This window comes from Astyanax mexicanus, chromosome 16 (genome assembly GCF_023375975.1).
Source record: "Astyanax mexicanus isolate ESR-SI-001 chromosome 16, AstMex3_surface, whole genome shotgun sequence".
NCBI lineage: Eukaryota > Metazoa > Chordata > Actinopteri > Characiformes > Acestrorhamphidae > Astyanax > Astyanax mexicanus.
Window position 1 is genome coordinate 31,489,969 of NC_064423.1, and position 18,348 is coordinate 31,508,316.

Below are 18,348 nucleotides of genomic sequence, written 5' to 3' on the forward strand. Positions count from 1 at the left end.
TATTTTTTTTTTTAGCAGAACCGAGGCTTGGCTGTGTTGTATCCACTCAGATCTCTGTAATGAGCTCTAATCACATTACGTGTCAACTTGGAAAAAAGCAGGAGGGCAAATCAAAACGAAGCAGGCAGGAAGCTGTGAGAGAACACAGGAAATTGGTTTGTTTTCACATTTCCAATAAGCCTTCTCAGTGGGGTCGAAATTCATTTCCAGCGTGTGTGCCAGGTGACAACTCTCTGTAACCAGTGGAGTTGTTTTTCTTCTTTCTTTTCTTTTCCTTTAAGTACTGTAACTAATGTGTTTACTGATTGTTGATTGTAGATCTTTATTCCCTAAAATTGGTTGACCAGCACGATCAAAATCAAAATTACACTATTCTAGTCAAAAACTGGTTAGCCAGCTAGTTTATAAGTGTTTTTCTCTGTATTACTTACTTTTCAACGACTCTAAACAGCATAGATCAGCTTAAATCAGATAAAAACAGATACTAGCAGAAACTGGTAATGAGTTGGATTTTTTTAGTAGGGAGATATGATCTGTTTTCTCTTGTTTCATGACAAATCAAACAGATATCTGGAGTAGTTTTTAAAGGTTTTTGGAACATATGCTACATTTTCAGAGCATTTAGTATACCCAATGAAATTATAAATCTAACATTCAAAAACATTTTTACAATTATTTTACAATTCTGTGTACAATTTTGTGTCTGCTGTGTACTTGAAGAAGAACTGAGAAAACTGATGTGTCACTACATCTACATTCAGGCTGAAAGAATTAATGAATGGAAACTCATGCAGAAATGGTAAGAATATCATATTCTACCATGGTCAAGTTAGCAATTAGTAATATTATATTAGATGTAGACATTCTTTGTATGGCTGCACTGTTTGAAGCTTAGAGACACCAAGCAAAGCGAGCAGTGGTTCACCTAATATAGGGGAAAATTAGTGCAATAGAGGGAGTATAAGGCAGTATATGGAGTATAAGGAAAATACAGCTCTGGAAAAAATTAAGTGGCCACTTCAGTTTCTGAATCAGTTTCTCTGATTTTGCTATGTATAGGTATATATTTGAGTAAAATTAACATTTTTGTTTTATCTATAAACTACTGACAACATTTCTCCCAACTTCCAAAGAGAAATATTGTAATTTAGAGCATTTATTAGCAGAAAATGAGAAATGGATAAAATAACAAAAAAGATGCAGAGCTTTCAGACCTCAAATAATGCAAAGAAAACAAGTTCATATTCATAAAGTTCAGAGTTCAGGAATCAATATTTGGTGGAATAACCCTGGTTTTTAATCACGGTTTTTATGCATCTTGGCATGTTCTCCTCCACCAGTCTTACACACTGCCTTTGGATAAATGTACGCCACTCCTGGTGCAAAAATTCAAGCAGTTCAGCTTGGTTTGGTGGCTTGTGATCATCCATCTTCCTCTTGATTATATTCCAGAGGTTTTCAATTTAGTAAAATCAAAGAAACTCATTATTTTAAAGTGGTCTCTTATTTTTTCATACATTTTTTGTATAGTGCAATGGAGGGAGTATAAGGCAGTATAGGCTAACAGATACTGTTCAATACAGTTGGGGAGTTTATAGTAGTGTAGGAATCTATAGGGATTATAGGGGAGTATAAGGGGAATAGGGGCAGTATAGGGCATATAGGCTAGTATAGGGGGCAGTACAGGTAAAAAAAAAAAAAAAAAAAAAAAAACACAACAACATAATCTGGGGAATATAGGGTACTATATATAAGAGATATTGTGGCTCCACACTCATTGGTTCTTCTGGCATCTCTCCACTGTGATTGCGAGCAGGTGCCATTTATCCATGCTGACATCATCATCAGGTCTCAATAATGTTGTACACTTATTCTCTGATGGTCAGGCTACAGTGGCTCATATTACACTCGGTAGATCTATTAGTCTGTGTTCAGTGGCGAGCTTATATCCTTTCCTTATGAATCACTCCCAAATTTACTGTCTTCATATGCTCAGGAAGACTTGTGTTAGATCTCAGGTCATTATTTAGCAGCACATTAGCCCTCAGCCTGTCCAGGGTCAAATTACAGCTCGTCCTGGCTGCTTGGCAACCTCCAAACAGTGGAGGAACTCTTACGACTGAATATAAACACTGCATGTATGTTTCTGCATGTAGTCAATATTGTCTGTGTTTGTTTTAGGTCTGAGGTGTATTTATGTTTTTCAGCAGTCTGTAGAAGGTGCAGTTTTGAGCTTGTCCGGTTTTAGATTAGCACTTCTCGGATATCAGAAGGATGTATCAGCGTGCAGAGATATGTATGCCTCGGAAGAAGAGGGTACTGGACTCCTTTCGGTATGTATGAACTACATTGTTTCTGAAAAACTACATAATACACTACACTACACTAGACTTTTTATTCTTAGTGTCAGTTTAAAGTATATTACAAATTCATATAGGCTACATCCTAGCTAGTCATTCATCTATGCATTCATCTACAGCTACTAACGTCATTTACAAACCTAAAAGGAACCTTTTAGGTTTGTAAATGACGTTAGTAGCTGTAGATGAATGCATTCAATAGAAGTGGTGTCCACAGAAAGTTGGACATTTGGGCTGACTAGCTAGGAGACTAGCTAGCTAAGGTGAAGCAAAGATCCTTAGTGTGCTTACAATGCTGCTACATATATATATATATATATATATATACATATATATATATATATACATATATATATATATGTATATATATATATATGTATATATATATATATATATATATATATATGTAGCAGCATTGTAAGCACACTAAGGATCTTTGCTTCACCTTCCTGTCTTCCTGTCCTATCTTAGAGCTTGATAATTATCCAATAATTGATATTTACCACAGCAATAAATATGTCATTAACAATGATATATATATTTTAAACACATCTTCAACATTTCAGTATCTCTCAGAACCCACCCATACATACATGCTATTGTTACATATCATATCAAACAGCAGTACTTACTGTAACTAACAAAATCCACACAGTGGCATCAATCTGTTATCAAAAATCAGCAATTAATTCAGCTCAGAAAACAATTAGCATCGAGGCTAACGCATTCCAAGCCTACTGCTGAGTTCAGCACTTAGCTAGCATTGAACCAAGAGAGTTCTGAGTTCAATAACTAAAGACCCAACTGGACTATAGCAATAATCTACATATCATGTCATATCACACAGCAGTACTTACTGTACCTAACAAAATCCACACAGTGGCATCAATCTGTTATCAAAAATCAGCAATTAATTCAGCTCAGAAAACAATAAGCATTGAGGCTAATGCATTCCAAGCCTACTGCTGAGTTCGGCAGTTAGCTAGCATTGAGCAGATAGCTACATGGCAATAATCTGAGTTCAATAACTATAGACTCTAGTGAACTAAGGCCATAATCCACATCTTATATAATATCAAACTGTATAACCTACTAATCTAACCAGTACAGTGTCATCCATCTGTTATGCAAAATTAACAATTAATCCAGCTCTGAAAACATTTAGCATCGGCAGTTATTTGTTAGCGAGCTCCATTGTGGCAAATCCACTATTGCTTTATAATAAAAGTATTAAGTCCTCAGGCCTTTTTTATTTTATTTAAACTTGAGAAAAAAGTAAACATTTGATCCAAATATGGTAAAATATCTAAATTCTGTTAATATTTGGATTTAAATTTTAGGCCTTTTAAGTAGGGCTGGGTTTTTTTTTTATTACAGAGCAACACAATGTCAGTGAACATATTTTATGGCACTACATCACCACCTACATGAGCTGTGCCTTTATTTGACATTAATTGTTTTGTAGATTGCTGAATTCCTGTCTCCCTGCCAGGATTTGACTTTCATTACATGTTATACATTGCACACAAATTCCTTTAATTTATTTTTTTATAAATTGAGGATTAACTCACAGTAAAAGCAGATACAGGAATCACCAGCATAAGCATTTTTACCCATAGTGCTGTGAGACACTCGTGAACGTAAAGGGTGTCAAATTTCAGCACAGCACGTGTTCTTTTTCTGTTGTTTAATGTGGGTCAGTAGCCTGCCTCAACTTCCTGTAATTGGTTCTGAAAGTCCAGTCCACCCAAAGTAGTGTTTTCACACTGCAGACAAACCAGACCATGTTTCAGTAGATCCAGACTGGGACCACCTAGCTTTTGGTCAAACCAGATTTTGGCCCTTTGGTCTGGACAGTGGTTTGCGGCCCCTTTCACACCTGCTATTTTAGTCCAAACACCCAAACTAAATAAGGTACAGTAGGTGTAAAATCACCATAAGTTGCACACATTGTTGACACAGATGTGCAAATGCAACCCTAGAGCTTGTCTATGCCCTTTATAGATAAATTACCAAAAGAACAGGTCTCTCTGGAACAGATATAAAACTATGTGATGTATGATGTAAAACTATTGACACCAGGCCTATTAACAGGTGTAAGCTAGAGAGAAGCTGTAGAAGAGCAGTGGAACTAGAGCTGCAAAATATATAGTTTCAGCAATATATCATTATAGCAGTGTGCACAAACCTATAAATCACGTTGCAGGACATGCAATATCAAATTAACCATTTTTTCAGCTTGAAACAAAATTTGTTTCTTATTTTTTGAAACATACCTATTAGAATGCTTTAAAATCCTTACCACAGTGCTACAGAATCTAGTAGAAACTGTTTCCCTGAACAGTAGAGACATTTACTATAACATAAACAGGAACTCTTTTCAATACTTTTTGAAACAACAATAAACAAACAACTAACTGTCATTTTCATTCATTTTAAAAGCTTTCTGATATACATTAAATATACTATTTTCATATGTTGTACATGAACAGTACCTGACACTTTCTAAAAGTTTTCGTTTACAATAGTATTCAATGGCGTTTGAGACTATGAGCCTTAATTAAAGGACCCACATTTCACATGCATTCCTGGATAAGCTGAGAGATACAGAACCATTATTAAAAGTAAAAAAAAAAGGTATTAAATATTTTACACAAATATGACTACTAAATATGACTATAATATACAGCTCTGTAAAAGATTAAGAGGCCACTTCAGGTTCTGAATCAGTTTTATGTTTGAGTAAAATAAACATTGTTGTTTTGTTCTATAAACTACAGACAACATTTCTCACAAATTCCAAAATTAAAAATATTGTCATTTAGAGCATTTATTTGCAGAAAATGAGAAATGGCTGAAATAACAAAAAAGATGCAGAACTTTCAGACCTTAAATAATGCAAAGAAAACAAGTTCATATTTAAAAAGTTTCAATAATTGTTTTTGATTACAGTTTTCATGCATCTTGGCATGTTCTCCTCCACCAGTCTTACACACTGCTTTTGGATAAATTTATGCCACTCCTGGTGCAAAAATTCAAGCAGTTCAGCTTGGTTTGATGGCTTGTGATCATCCATCTTCCTCTTGATTATAGTACAGAGGTTTTTAATTAGTAAAATCAAAGTAACTTATCATTTTTAGTGGTCTCTTAGTTTTTTTAGAGCTGTATATCTACTGAGCCCTGGTTGAAATACAACATTTAACAACAAGGACCTTCAATCTCTTATTTTCTTTCTTGTGACACAGATCAAACACCTACCGAATCTTTGATGAAAATGTCCCAGAGCGGTTAAAACCAGACCAAATCTACAAGGACCACAGATATGCTTCCAGAGACGCAGAAGAAACTGAGCTGCAGAAGACACACAACATCCCCCAGCCTTCCAATGCCAAGTTTATCAGGACCAACGTAAAATTCCTGAATGAACCTGTTGCTTTTATGGAAACTGAGAGTACAGTGGCTGACCAGGTGACTGTGCATGATCGACCCACCCCCATGCTTAACATGTGGAGAGATGTCTATATTGATCTAATTGGTCTATAGACTGGACTGTAGTTGGTCTATCATAAAAATATAACAATAAGTCAGTTTATAAGTTAATAATGTTTTTTTTCCTGTTGTTTCATGGTGGTTTCCATTAGTTTAACTGCTGTCCGAATACTGTGGACAAAGATGTGGCTAGAAAGCCATTGTACAGCACGGAGACCACTCAGAGAAGAGACTTCCAAGCCATCCCGCACACTCCAGTCACCGAGGTTAAAGGAGAGAGGAGGAGTAGGGCTCCAGCAACTGGAATCAGTAAGATGTGTGTGTGTGAGAAAGAGAGAGAGAGAGAGAGAGAGAGAGAGAGAGAGAGAGAGAGAGAGAGAGAGAGAGAGAGAGAGAGCGAGAGATGAAATGCACAATGGTATTTAATTTTAGAGATAGCTTATTAATAATAATAGGTGTGTATTTTGAGCCAGTTACCAGGGGAACTTGTAAATAGCAATACATATCTAAAAAACAAAAAAACCCAAAGCAAATATTTAGACATCATGCTAAGTGTTAAGTGTCTTTCTAACAAAATCAGATGATATATGGTCTGAAGGTGTCCATATAGCCCTGTCGACACATAAATGGATATTTTCTTATCTCTATTCTAAAAAAGACATTTTTAGACAAAGCATAGACATGGACAAACAATTTTTTCATCCACATAACAGAGTCTGAAAACAGAGTCTGCAAAAATCCTTTAAAGAACTTTAGTGTCACGGTGGCTTGGTGGTTAGCATGTTTGTCTCTTAGTGCTTGGGTTTAAGGTCCAATCTGAGTGGAGTTTCCCAGTTTCAGGGACTTTAGTTTCATCCTAATGTGTTAATTTAAATGGTTAAATTAAACTGGTGTGAATGAGTGTGTATCTATATGGCCACATATACAGTAGTTTTTCACTGGTCCTGGGTCTTGTTTAGAGTATGCAGTGTTCAATTGGTTCAGTTATATAAACATTTATTAACAACTTTTATTTATTCATTCATTTATTTAGTTACAATTTTTTTTATATTTTTGTCTCTGTTTTTAGAAATATCCCAATCATGGATCAAACAAAATAGCAATATTGCGTGATACAAAAATATAAAAATATTCTTATTAAAACATAGGTGCCTTAACTCCCTAAGACTCCTTTCTCGGTGTCGCTAATCACATGAATAGGAAAAAAAATAGGGGGAAGAATACTGGTTGTCAAATTTTGTGAAACTGACACCGATAACGCCATAATTCTTGGTATTTGAGTATTTAGGAGAATTTTATCTTCTTTTTCACAGATGTTATGAAGTATCGTAGAGAATTGTCTTGTGATATATTAAATCACAATCGCAGAATCAATCACAGAATCGTGATATTGTTATTGTGGGCACTGTATCGTGATTATATTGTATCATAAGATGTCCTGTGATTCCCACACCTAATCCAAATACATGTGCAAAGGATATGACATGGACAGAACTGTGTAAAAATACCTTGTCACATTAAATACTTTAAATTCAGTAATTTGATTTTAAACAGTGTTTTTCAACATGGCTTAGCCAATTTGTATATTTAAAAAACAGCAATTTAGTGCAATTGACTATTTATGGCCTTTCTGTTTTTGCAGTTCCGACTCTGGCCCCCCTTGGCGAACCTAAAGAACTTGTGGAGCTCATGTCCTTCACTCCGCAGTTTGATTCCAGAAAACTGCAGGACCAGCCAGACCAGGGAAAAGTAAGATCACATGTTTGATTTCTTAGTTACAGAACCCATATCACACATACTGAGCAAAGAGCCATTTTTCTAGCATTACTGGATCATGCCATCAGCATTTGATAATGTGGGAGGAGACTGTAAGAGGTTTGGGACTCTGAGAACTTTGGTCTGGAGATCGGGTGGCTTTTGCTTTGAGGAAGAAAGCCAGACCCCCTCTGATAAGTGGAGCTAGGACTGAGAGATAGGGCTGACTGAGTTAAAAAGAGACATGGGGTGCTGGTAGTGCAAAACTTTTGTCATGGATATGGAATGTTTAGGATGTTAGATTGGGAAGAGGAGGGGCTTCAGTTTTGTTCCTATTAATAAAATTAAGCTACAACTGCGTTCATTATCAAAACATGGTGGGAAGTCACAAACTCCAGTGTACTATTTCCACTAGGCAATGCTCGTCCATCCCAAGAGCTTGCATTGAAGACACAGATGCTATGCATGTATCTAAGTAACTGAGTGAATATTGGAGGTATATGAGATTAATTACCACAGGACACCATTAGGAACCTCTACCTCTATCAAGAAGTCTGACGTATTGCATTCTACATTTTTCTTAATTTGCATTAAACTCTACTTTTGTATGTATAGGTCATTAGATTGGCCATAAGTAACCCATCAATCTAATTTTTCAATCATTTATAGTTCCTGGTCATTTTTATCTTCCTTCTGAATAGTATTTAAATTCTACTGGATGCAGCTATTTCTTTGTCAATAAGTGTAGTAGGTTTACGGAGCCCCTAAGGTGACATCATGTTAAAATAAATCATGCATGGCCACGACTTATTAAGGCATGGGAATGAGATGATTTTTAAGTTTAAGTTGTGGCCACGCATTAGGACCTCATTCCCACGCCTTAATAAGTTGCAGCCACACATTAGGATCTTGGTCCCGCGGCTTCGTGAACATGCATAAGGATGTCGTTGCCATGCCTTAGTATCTCATTCTCACCCTTTAAAAAGTCATGGCCACACATTATTTTTCACCATTTCTTCATTTTGTCACCATAGGAGCTCTGTATTCTGTATAAGTTAAAGAGATCTAGAAATTTTAAAAGTTTGTCTAAACACCCTTCAGACTGGGTGACACGGGTACAGTTTGCCCCGATAAATCACTTTTTCCACTGTTATCCAGCTCAAAGTAGCTCCACACCTCCTTGCTAGAATCCGGAGAGCCCTGACATTTAAAACAAGGCATTAATAACTTAAAAAGTGCACAAAAAGCTTTTTAAAAACACTGCTTACATCCCGTGACGCTAGCTTCAGCTCCGAGCACCGCCGTTACTGTACTGATAATGACAGATATGACAGCTGGCGTTATGCGATGTAAACAGAGGTTTTAATAAGCTTATTGTGCACTTTTTAAGTTATTAATGCCTCGTTTTAAATATCAGGACTCTCTGGATTCTAGCAAGAAGGTGTGGAGCTACTTTGAGCTGGATAACGGTGAAAAAAGCAATTTATTGTGGCAAATAATGCTCTGTGTCACCCAGTCTGAAGGGTGTTTGAACAAACTGCTAAAATGTCTGGATCTCAGAACGCTGTGGGAGAACGGAGGTGTGCTATTCATTAAAGGCAAGTACTTTTCATCATGTTTTACCACACCAAAAGTCCATTTTACACCAGAGTTTTCCTTTAACTCCACACCATGTGCCTAATTTCATGGATTACAACATCCCCAGTGTTTTGGAACATTTATAAATAAAGCATATCCAAAATATGGTTAATCAATTTTGTCACCTGCAGACCTCCTGCTGCTTATTACATGGTGTTCAGGAAAACATGGCCTTGTTGGTCATTGTGCTGGAGGGTTGTTCCGCTCTGTGTGGTCAGTTTATTTCAGCTCCTTTGTTATTACTGAAAAAACTCCAGTTCCAGCTATTCACAGGTCAGACATGATTGCCAGCCTTTGCCAATGTCCTCAGGATGGTTGTTAATGGGCCTTTGGACCCGGTTCAATCAAGGAACAAGGACCAACTGTTCATCTCACTGGCTTTATATGGAACCACTTTACACTACTTTACTCCACATTATTCTGATCAAATTTTGTTGGTTCATTGATTTCCATAAGCTACTTTAAGAAGCTTCTACTGCTGATGCAGACATTTAAGCAGAATGAAGGTCAGCATGCCAGGAGTATACAGTCCTCCAGCACTGGGCCGTGTCTCTGGAGCTCCATCCAATACCTTTGGAGTGAATATGGTTAGCGTTTTGTTGGAGTAACTGTTTCTAATGTTCTGCAAAGTTTTTTTTTTACTAGGTGTGAGGATTACATTATAGAAAACAAGAGCATTAGTGAGCTCAAGATGCTGGAGCACCATCATCATTCCAACGTCTACAGATCCACTGCTCCAGAGCTTAATGTTTAAACCCCTCTATCCCACACCTGACATCAGATTCTTCTTCATCTGCACCAGACAGTACTGTACTATTAGCCATACTTCTCTACAGGATCACATCCTGAATTGCAACAAATCCGGCATTAAGTTATGTCTCAGGCGTTTATACTTTATTGTAATCATATAAATATATATATATATATGTACACACGGGGGGTGGACAATGAAACTGAAACACCTGGTTTTCGACTACAACAATGTATTGTCCCGACGGACAGTTCTGGTAGAAACAGGAGAGTTGAGGTGTACATTGAATTCTGCCGTGATTTGATCAGCCGTGGTTTTATGTTTTTTGGATACAATCCGGGTTAGCACCCGAACATCCCTTTCAGACAGCTTCCTCTTACAGCGTCCACAGTTAATCCTGTTGGATGTGGTTTGTTCTTCTTGGTGGTATTGCTGACATTACCCTGGATGCCGTGGCTTTGGAAGTCACAAAGACTTGCTGTCTTGGTCACAGATGCAACAGCAAGACGTGCACCAACAATTTGTCCTCTTTTGAACTCTGGTATGTCACCCATAATGTTGTGTGCATTGCAATATTTTGAGCAGAACTGTGCTCTTACCCTGCTAATTGAACCTTCTCACTCTGCTCTTACTGGTGCAATGTGCAATTAATGAAGATTGGCCACCAGGCTGCTCCAATTTAGCCATGAAACCTCCCACACTAAAATGACAGGTGTTTCAGTTTCATTGTCCAACCCCTGTATATATATATCATCATTACATTCCAGCAACTCTTTTTTGATGTGTGATTTTTTTTAAATGAGTGTACTTGAGTATCTGTGTGTGTTTGTGTGGGTGTTATGGATTCAATCAGTGCAGAGTTTATAATGACGCACAAACACACACAAATCTTCCTTGTAATATCTTGACAGTGGTGAATAAATTTATTGTGGTGAGAGGAACACATTGAACACACACCACAGCTGCATCCAACAACCCCCACCCCCCAACCCCCTCATCCCCCTCGCCAAACACACCCCTTCTGTGCTGTACTGACCCGGCCTGCTTTAAATCTGTTTTATGTTTGCCCCCCCCCCCCCCCCTTTCTCTCTCTCTCTCTCTCTCTCTCTCTCTCTCTCTCTTTCTCTCCTCTCTTTATCTCTTCTTAACTTTTGCTCTCTCTCACTATTACTGCATCCCCACCCCTCTCTCTCACTCTCTCTCACACTCTCTCTTTCTGTCTCTCTCACTTTTACTGTCTCTCACTATTACTGCACCCATTATAACCCTTTTCTCTTTCTCTGTGTCTGTCTCTCTCACTCTCTTTCTGTCTCTCTCTATCTCTGTTTTTCTCTCTTTTACTGTCTATCACTATTACTGTACCCCCACCCCCCTCTCTCTCACTCTCTCTCTCTTTTACTGTCTCACTATTACTACACCCCATTATATGCCCCCCTCTTTTTCTGTCTCTTTCTCTCTCTCTCTCTCATTTACTCTCTTTTTTCTTTTCACTCTTTTACACACTCTGTCTTTTGATCTTTCACTTTTTCTCTCTATCATTGCACCCCTCACTACCAATCTCCCTTTCTTTCTCTCACTATTACTGCACCCCCACCCCTCTCTTTCTCACTCTCTTTCACACTTTCTCTCTCTGTGTCTTTCTCTCTGTCTCTCTCTCTTTTACTTTATTGTCTCTCATTATTACCCCATTATATCTCTTCTCTCTCTCTCTCTCTCTCTGTTTGTCTTTCTCTCTCTCACTCTTATGTTCTCTCTCTCTTTTACTTTCTCACTATTACTACACCCCATTATATACCCCCCTTTTTCTCTGTTTGTCTGTGTCCGCTCTCTCTCTCTCTCTCTCTCTTTCTCTTTTACTCTCTCTTTCTCTCCAGCGTCATGGAGCGTTTGTCTGGAGTGAGAAGGGGAGTGAGGGGGTCAGTGAGGGGGGCCGGCACATTCCAGAGCACGGAGGGGCTGAAGTCTTCCCAGCATGCTCCTCTCTCCCTCTCCCCCCTCAGCAGATGTGTGTGTCCGCAGGGGCCCTCTCCGCTCGGCCAGGCCCTGACGCCACTGGCTCCCACTGAGTGCTGCAGAAAACTGAGGGGGTAAAGGAGGTTACTGCTGCTCTCTCAGGTGGGCCCGACAGAGATCAAAGACCTGACCTGAGTACAGTGAAGACCCATCTTTCGGTCCATCCTGTTGCCACACCCACTGCGAGCATCCTGACTTTGGATAAAGTTATTTCTCACTGAATCTCCCTGCAGCCGGCGAGAGTGATTTTTCTGGGCCCAGTTTCCCAAAAGCATCTTAGCATTAAGAGCTTTACTGAACTGGGAGAGAGAGTGTTTAATGTGATGCTCGCTCCACCATTTGCATTTATACGCTGCTTTGATGCTTTTGGGAAAGCCAGGCCTGGTCAGTGATTGTGGAGTTGTTGTTTTTGTTTGCTTGTAAACATATTATATAACATAGTGATTTACTGCCTGAATAAATACATGGTATGGACAAAAGTATTGGGACACCTGCTCATTATTCATTGTTTATTCCAAAATAACCCTTATAAAATATAAAAATGCTGTTTTCTGTCTGAAGTACACACAAAACAAGATACTGCTATTCTAATATATAATATATAATAAATCTATATTAAAATAAATTCAATTACCTAAAATTTCTATTCCTAAACATGATGAAAAATGTTCTAAAAGAAATATTTAAAAAGAGCTTGTGTTACTTTGCCTCATTTGTTTTGTAGTGCCAACAAGCCCTAATGTCTAAGATGCTAGGTTTTATATTATTTTTCAGCTTCTGTTTAATTGGATGGTTTATTATCTGTTTTGATGGACAACATGTCTCAAATAGGATTCTGTGCAACAAAACATAAAAAAAAAAAACGAATCTACATGATGTCCATTGTAACTTATGCAGAGTCTGAAAGTGTTAACACCAGTTCATCCTGCTTTTGTAGGAGTAACAGTCTCTAATCTCTAATGAGGGACGGCTTTCTATTACATTTTGGAGCTTTGCTGTGAGAATTTGATTGTAGGATTCGGTGACAGTAGTGTTAGAGAAGTCAGGATGTTGTTGAATGTTCACCATCCCAAATCATCCTCATCTCCCCAACTCATCTGAAAAGTATTGTATGGAGCACCATCATTCCAGAGAACGCAGTTCCACTGAGCTTTATAAAGTCCATGCCCTGCGTTAGAAGTCATTGGTACCAATTGGTTCATGCTAATCTACTCGAAAGAGCCCTACTCTAATTGTAGTTTATTTACAATTTATCTACAGTACTGGTGAGGGGTGTGACAAAATATTGTTATGGAGATATATTGTATTGGTTTCGTTTCATTTGTGATACATTATCTATACATTGCATCAAATATCAATATTTATATTGAAACACAGGCACTCTAAACTCCTAAAGACCCCCCCAACTGTAAGACGTACACTGCTGCTCCATATGTTAAAGCAGTGCTTCATTAAATATGAATGCATTATGGATGGGGTGTGCATGAACAACCAGCAAGCTGATCAGCTGATGGAGAACAATCGAGGGCTTTAGAAGCTTTAATGGAAGGGCCAGAAGAGCCCACCCACCCAGGCAGCATTTTCAAGAATGTCTATTAACATAAACAACAACAACATTATTTTGTATTTTCATACCTGTCTATGAACGTGGATAACCATAATTAACCATAATTATATGAGATTGTGGATAACCATAATCTTATATTCTTCAACCCCAGCCTTTGCAACCGACTGGGAATCTGCACATTTAGGATTTATAGTTTTTTTTAATAGTGATGTCAGGTGATTTAAAAAATGCAATTAATGACATGCTCTGTAATTAATTCATGTATATTAATTGCATGTTATCACATTCATCAAAATAGTTTGTACAATTGAACTAAATTTAGTGTAGTGAAGTGTAGTTGACCAGTTATGTGATGTGTTGTTATGTTATGTGATATGTTTTGCTATATGATATATTATGTGCTGTGATAGTATGCTGCAATATGTTATGTTGTTATGTGATGTGATATTATGTTACGTGATGTAATATTATGTTTTGTGGTGTGATATGATATTATGGGATGGGATGGGATGTGATGTGATGTTTTTAACCTGGCCTGGACCAGCATGTCCAACTCTGGAGGTGCCTAGCCCCGCCCCTTCCCGCTCAGTGCAGCAGTGGCACTGCTGAGCTGCTGAGAGGCGTTGCTATTTTTATTCCCGCGCGTTTTCGGGAAAGCCCCGCCTCCTCTGCGCTCGGATTGGGTGGCAGTTGGTGAGCAGCGTTGGGGCTCTGGGCTGCGATAGGCAGAATGGCGTGGCTGTGCCGCGAGCGTGAAGTGTGCTGACCAATCGTCCAATCGTGGTGCAGGAGGCGCGATGAGGCGGGCCAATCAGAGCGCGGCAGGGCGAGTCCTGCCTGGAAACGGGCGGGTAAAAAAAGCCATAACGCTGGTGGGGGAGAGAGAGGGGAGCAGTGCGGATTCCGCTGCTTGGGCCAGCCTGCTCGTCTGCTCGGGGTGAACGCGGTGAAGTTCAGCGCTTTTTCTTCCATAGGTGAGTGCGGGTAAAATCATGCGCTGTGTTTAAAAGGGTTTAGAGGGGTGGAAAACGCGTGTTTTTGTGCGGGTAGGGGAGCTGGGAGGTGATAACAGGCTCGTTTGCGTCAGTGAGGCGATCAATCTGAGTCGATACAGTGATTGTAGCTGTTGTAGGTGATTAGCTAATAACTAGCGCACCTGTGTCGCTGTAGTTAGTGTTGGGTAATCGTGCATTAATCTCAGGCGGGTGTTGACTGGTTGTCTGTAATTGCTGGGTTATATTTTAGATGTAATGCTGTGTGTGTTTGTGCTGCTGTGGCTCTCTGTGCATAGTGTGTGGCCTGAGATGGCTGTGCAGTAACGGTACAGTAGAATGGATGCAAACAGGCGTGGTCGGATCCTGGTGCTGCTGTAGCGCTTAGTTGTTATTGAGAGGGAGAGAGAGAGGGCGTACTAGTGTATATGTAGCCTAGGCTACACCTTAGGCTAATGTATTTATTAATTTTTGGCGGCTTAATTTTGATTTATTTGCTTATTTTATTTATGAATTATTTATTTGCTTTTTTTCGCTCTCTCAAATATAAAAATGCTTATGTATTTGATATGTTTGTCCTCAAAATGCTGTGCTTATTATTCGGAAAATCAGTGCCAGTAGCTAACGTTACTTTTTTGCTGACCTTCTGCATAGATGTCTGTCACTGTAGTCTCCCTAGCTAGCACCTTAGCACACATACTCTACCCCTATATATGCTTTTATCTGCTGTGTTTTAATATTCTCTTTTTTTTTTCAATTTTTTTTTTATTTTTAAACTTACATCAACAAACAAACTAGCAGCAAACAAGCTCACTTATTAAAAACAAAAAAGATATCCACCACATTTCTGATGTTACACACTTAGAAACAATTCCAGCAAAATGAGAGTAAATAAAAATTAAACTAATCAAAATGTGTAAATTAATCTCATAGCAGACTTATCTGCATACAATCTCAATTATTGAAAAATTGCAAATCTTTAGTATACTCCTGCACTTTAAATTACCATTATTTATATCACTTCAAATGGGTCTAACTAATTCCTATCGCCACCTTTAGCTCCAACATTCTAGTCAACGAACATATCCCTCACAAGTGCACTTTTTCACACCTCTACTCCAACAGCAGCACCAAATGGCATTAGCCCCCACCTGTGAGAACCTAAAAACAGCTTTTTTACACTCATTTTGTCTTATTTGACCCCCCTCTCAGTTTACAACACATGAGATTTTATGTTTTTTTTTTATTCGTCGCCCTCAAACACACACTCCCTGCACCCCCACAGCCTCATTTCTCCTGTTTGCAGCTGTTTAGTCACTGTGTGTGTTTTATGGGCATGTTTATGTGCGTGTTTTCCTCACGCGCGCGCGCTCTAACCACGTTAGGTTAACTTAACTGGAAACACGGGGCCCCGTGACGTCACGCCTCCACGCTCAGGCCCTCTTTTGATACCATCAAATTATAAATGTATTTTTTGACCTTTCTGTAGTCTTTTTTTAGGTTGTACCCCCGTCATCCATGTTCGTTTTGGTCTGTTATATGATTCTATTTAAAAAAAAATAACATAAATATATAAGTAGATAAATAGATAAATAAATAAATAAACAAACAAACAAAAAGCTAGGGCTGGGAGGTTAATCAAACTCTTTTTGTGTTTCCTTAACTAAAATATAATTATTAGTTATATGTTTACACTGTTTTTATTGTAAAAGCTGCTTTAAATTGTGCTGTCTGTTTACGAATATAAAAAATCACGAATTGCTCATATATTTAAAGAATATCAAGATTGTTTTTCAACAAAAATGCATTTTGCCAGGGATAGTTTGATAGAGTTCTCCCAAATCCTTTTTCAATCAGAGCATTTGATTTTTATTAAAGGGTCTATCATGTATCCTACATTTAAAATAATTACAAAAACACAAATTTATCCAAAATGTCAAGATGTAAGATTTTATATTGCACAAAAATAATCAAGTAAACAAATATAGTAAACAAATGTATTTGAAAATACAAAATAATTTGTACCAACAAAAGACTACATTTCTAATTTATTTTACATCATTGTGTGGTTGGTATCTGGTGGGGTATTAAAATATTCAATAAATATTTAATATTGTAGTAAATAGCGAACAAAATTAATTTATTTTATGCTGTGATGGGAAAAGTGTGTATATATATGGTATACTATGTAGGCCTATATATAGACAGAGAAAGAGTGGGCAGTATGTTTTAACCCTTGTTTACAGTGTTTACACACTAGTGAGGTATGTTAGAATTTCCATGGTACTGGTTCTTTGAACTATTCAGTATTTTTTTATTAGTTAAGTCTGGTCGATGAGTTATTCTCATCACTCCATTAGTATTTTACTTCGGATTCAGCACGAGAGAATGATGATCTGATGTTAGGTCTGGACAATGTATTGTAAATATCAGTATCTTCTAAACTATTTTATACAAAACGAGCATATTTTAATATTGCATCAATCTGGTCGTACTGTATGCATTTCACAATTTCTCAAGATTCTTTTTTTTTTTGTCATACTGTGCCCTATTCGGAGTAAACTACATCCATACGCTAATGAAGTTAAGTAAACATGTACCCACTAAACTGAAGTGAAACAACAGCTAAAACACAGAGTCGGTTCATAAGAGCTTTTAATTTGCGTGTCTGACATCACTGCTGAGCAGTTGGCTTAGTCTTCATAGGGATAATGCCACCAGAGAGCATCATATGACCAGTGTATTAGCGCTGCAGTTTATTTCATTTGTTAATGGTTGTTTTGGTGGGGCTGGTGAGGGATTTGGAGGTGCTAAGGAAGATCTCAAACATACAGATCTTTAAGTTTAGGAGGAGGAGGAGGTCCAGATGGTTTGTTGCAGGGTTAATGCTTATAGATGTCTTGTTGTGCATTTGATGAACCTAACACTTAGAGGTGGTTTGCTCTGATCTGTGTTGTTTAGATGAATATGTAAACATGGAGGTTTTGGTTTATTTTCTGTGCAAGGACAAGTTAAATTACCTCTTCTCGGATGATTTGGTCCATGTTTGAGTGTGATTTCTGTTTTTAAAACCCACCCAAATCAGTACAGATTTATTTAAATTGAACTAGATTTAAAAGTGAAGATGTGAAACGTGCAAAAAGGACATTATACTATAGCCTATACACTTGCAGTAGTGTTTTAGTCAAGACAACTGAGTGGAGCCGAGTCAACATCGTCAACATCGTGAACATTGGGACACCTAGAGTCAGAGCGAAGTCAGAACCAAGAGTTACTTGTAATGTTTGTAAAGCCAGCATACTGAGGGCTGAAGATAAGACTCCATCTTACAGTTTAATCAGTTTAATGATCAGTGTAATGATCACAGGTTTTCTGTAAGGAAGTGTTGGAAGCATGCTAACGTGGCTGCAGCAGCTCCAGCCTGTAACTCAGTAATCTAGTGTTGGCTAGTTTGTTAGCTAGTAAAAAATGTTGTTTGTTTGGAGATATTTTAGTCTGAAAACACTGAAAATCAACACAGTTAACGCAGCCAGTAGGCTGAGAGGTGGAGTTACAGCTGTCATATATTTCACTTGATTATTCAAACTCCTCAGAAAACTCAAAGATTAAAGGGATTACAGAGTGCAAAGTAGCTCACTTTCATTAAACTCGATTAAAAATGACTGCTTTTAATGGGAAATTTTGGAATTTCACAATGTATAGGTGCATTTACAGCCCATGTAGAATCTGTTTATTAAAAAAAAAAAGTAATTGGGAATACATTAAAATTCAGTGTGTTTATGT

The 18,348-nt window shown here is 37.9% G+C and overlaps 2 protein-coding genes across 2 annotated transcripts in view; both read left to right on the forward strand.

Moving 5' to 3' along the window:
- Nucleotides 1-1,711: 1,711 nt before the first annotated feature.
- Nucleotides 1,712-12,485, forward strand: LOC103027947 (uncharacterized protein C2orf73 homolog). The gene is made up of 5 exons (XM_007231944.4): nt 1,712-2,333; nt 5,606-5,828; nt 6,002-6,158; nt 7,492-7,598; nt 11,868-12,485. Exons 1-5 carry the CDS (start codon nt 2,275-2,277, stop codon nt 12,057-12,059), a joined length of 738 nt encoding a protein of 245 aa, XP_007232006.3. The 5' UTR covers nt 1,712-2,274; the 3' UTR covers nt 12,060-12,485.
- A 1,946-nt stretch (nt 12,486-14,431) lies between these two features.
- Nucleotides 14,432-18,348, forward strand: part of sptbn1 (spectrin, beta, non-erythrocytic 1) — a 125,476-nt gene continuing 121,559 nt past the window's right edge. Inside the window, exon 1 of the mRNA XM_007231774.4 lies at nt 14,432-14,547. The gene's annotated coding sequence lies outside the window, so the exon portion shown is untranslated. The remainder of the gene's footprint in view (nt 14,548-18,348) is intronic.

What these genes read in the sequence shown, in the direction of transcription:
- LOC103027947 (XM_007231944.4), top strand. Translation starts at nt 2,275, where the DNA reads ATGTATCAGCGTGCAGAGATATGTATGCCTCGGAAGAAGAGGGTACTG. An exon ending in AGAGTACAGTGGCTGACCAG is followed by an intron (nt 5,829 to 6,001) that starts GTGACTGTGCAT and finishes GGTTTCCATTAG; the next exon opens with TTTAACTGCTGTCCGAATAC. An exon ending in GGCTCCAGCAACTGGAATCA is followed by an intron (nt 6,159 to 7,491) that starts GTAAGATGTGTG and finishes CTGTTTTTGCAG; the next exon opens with TTCCGACTCTGGCCCCCCTT.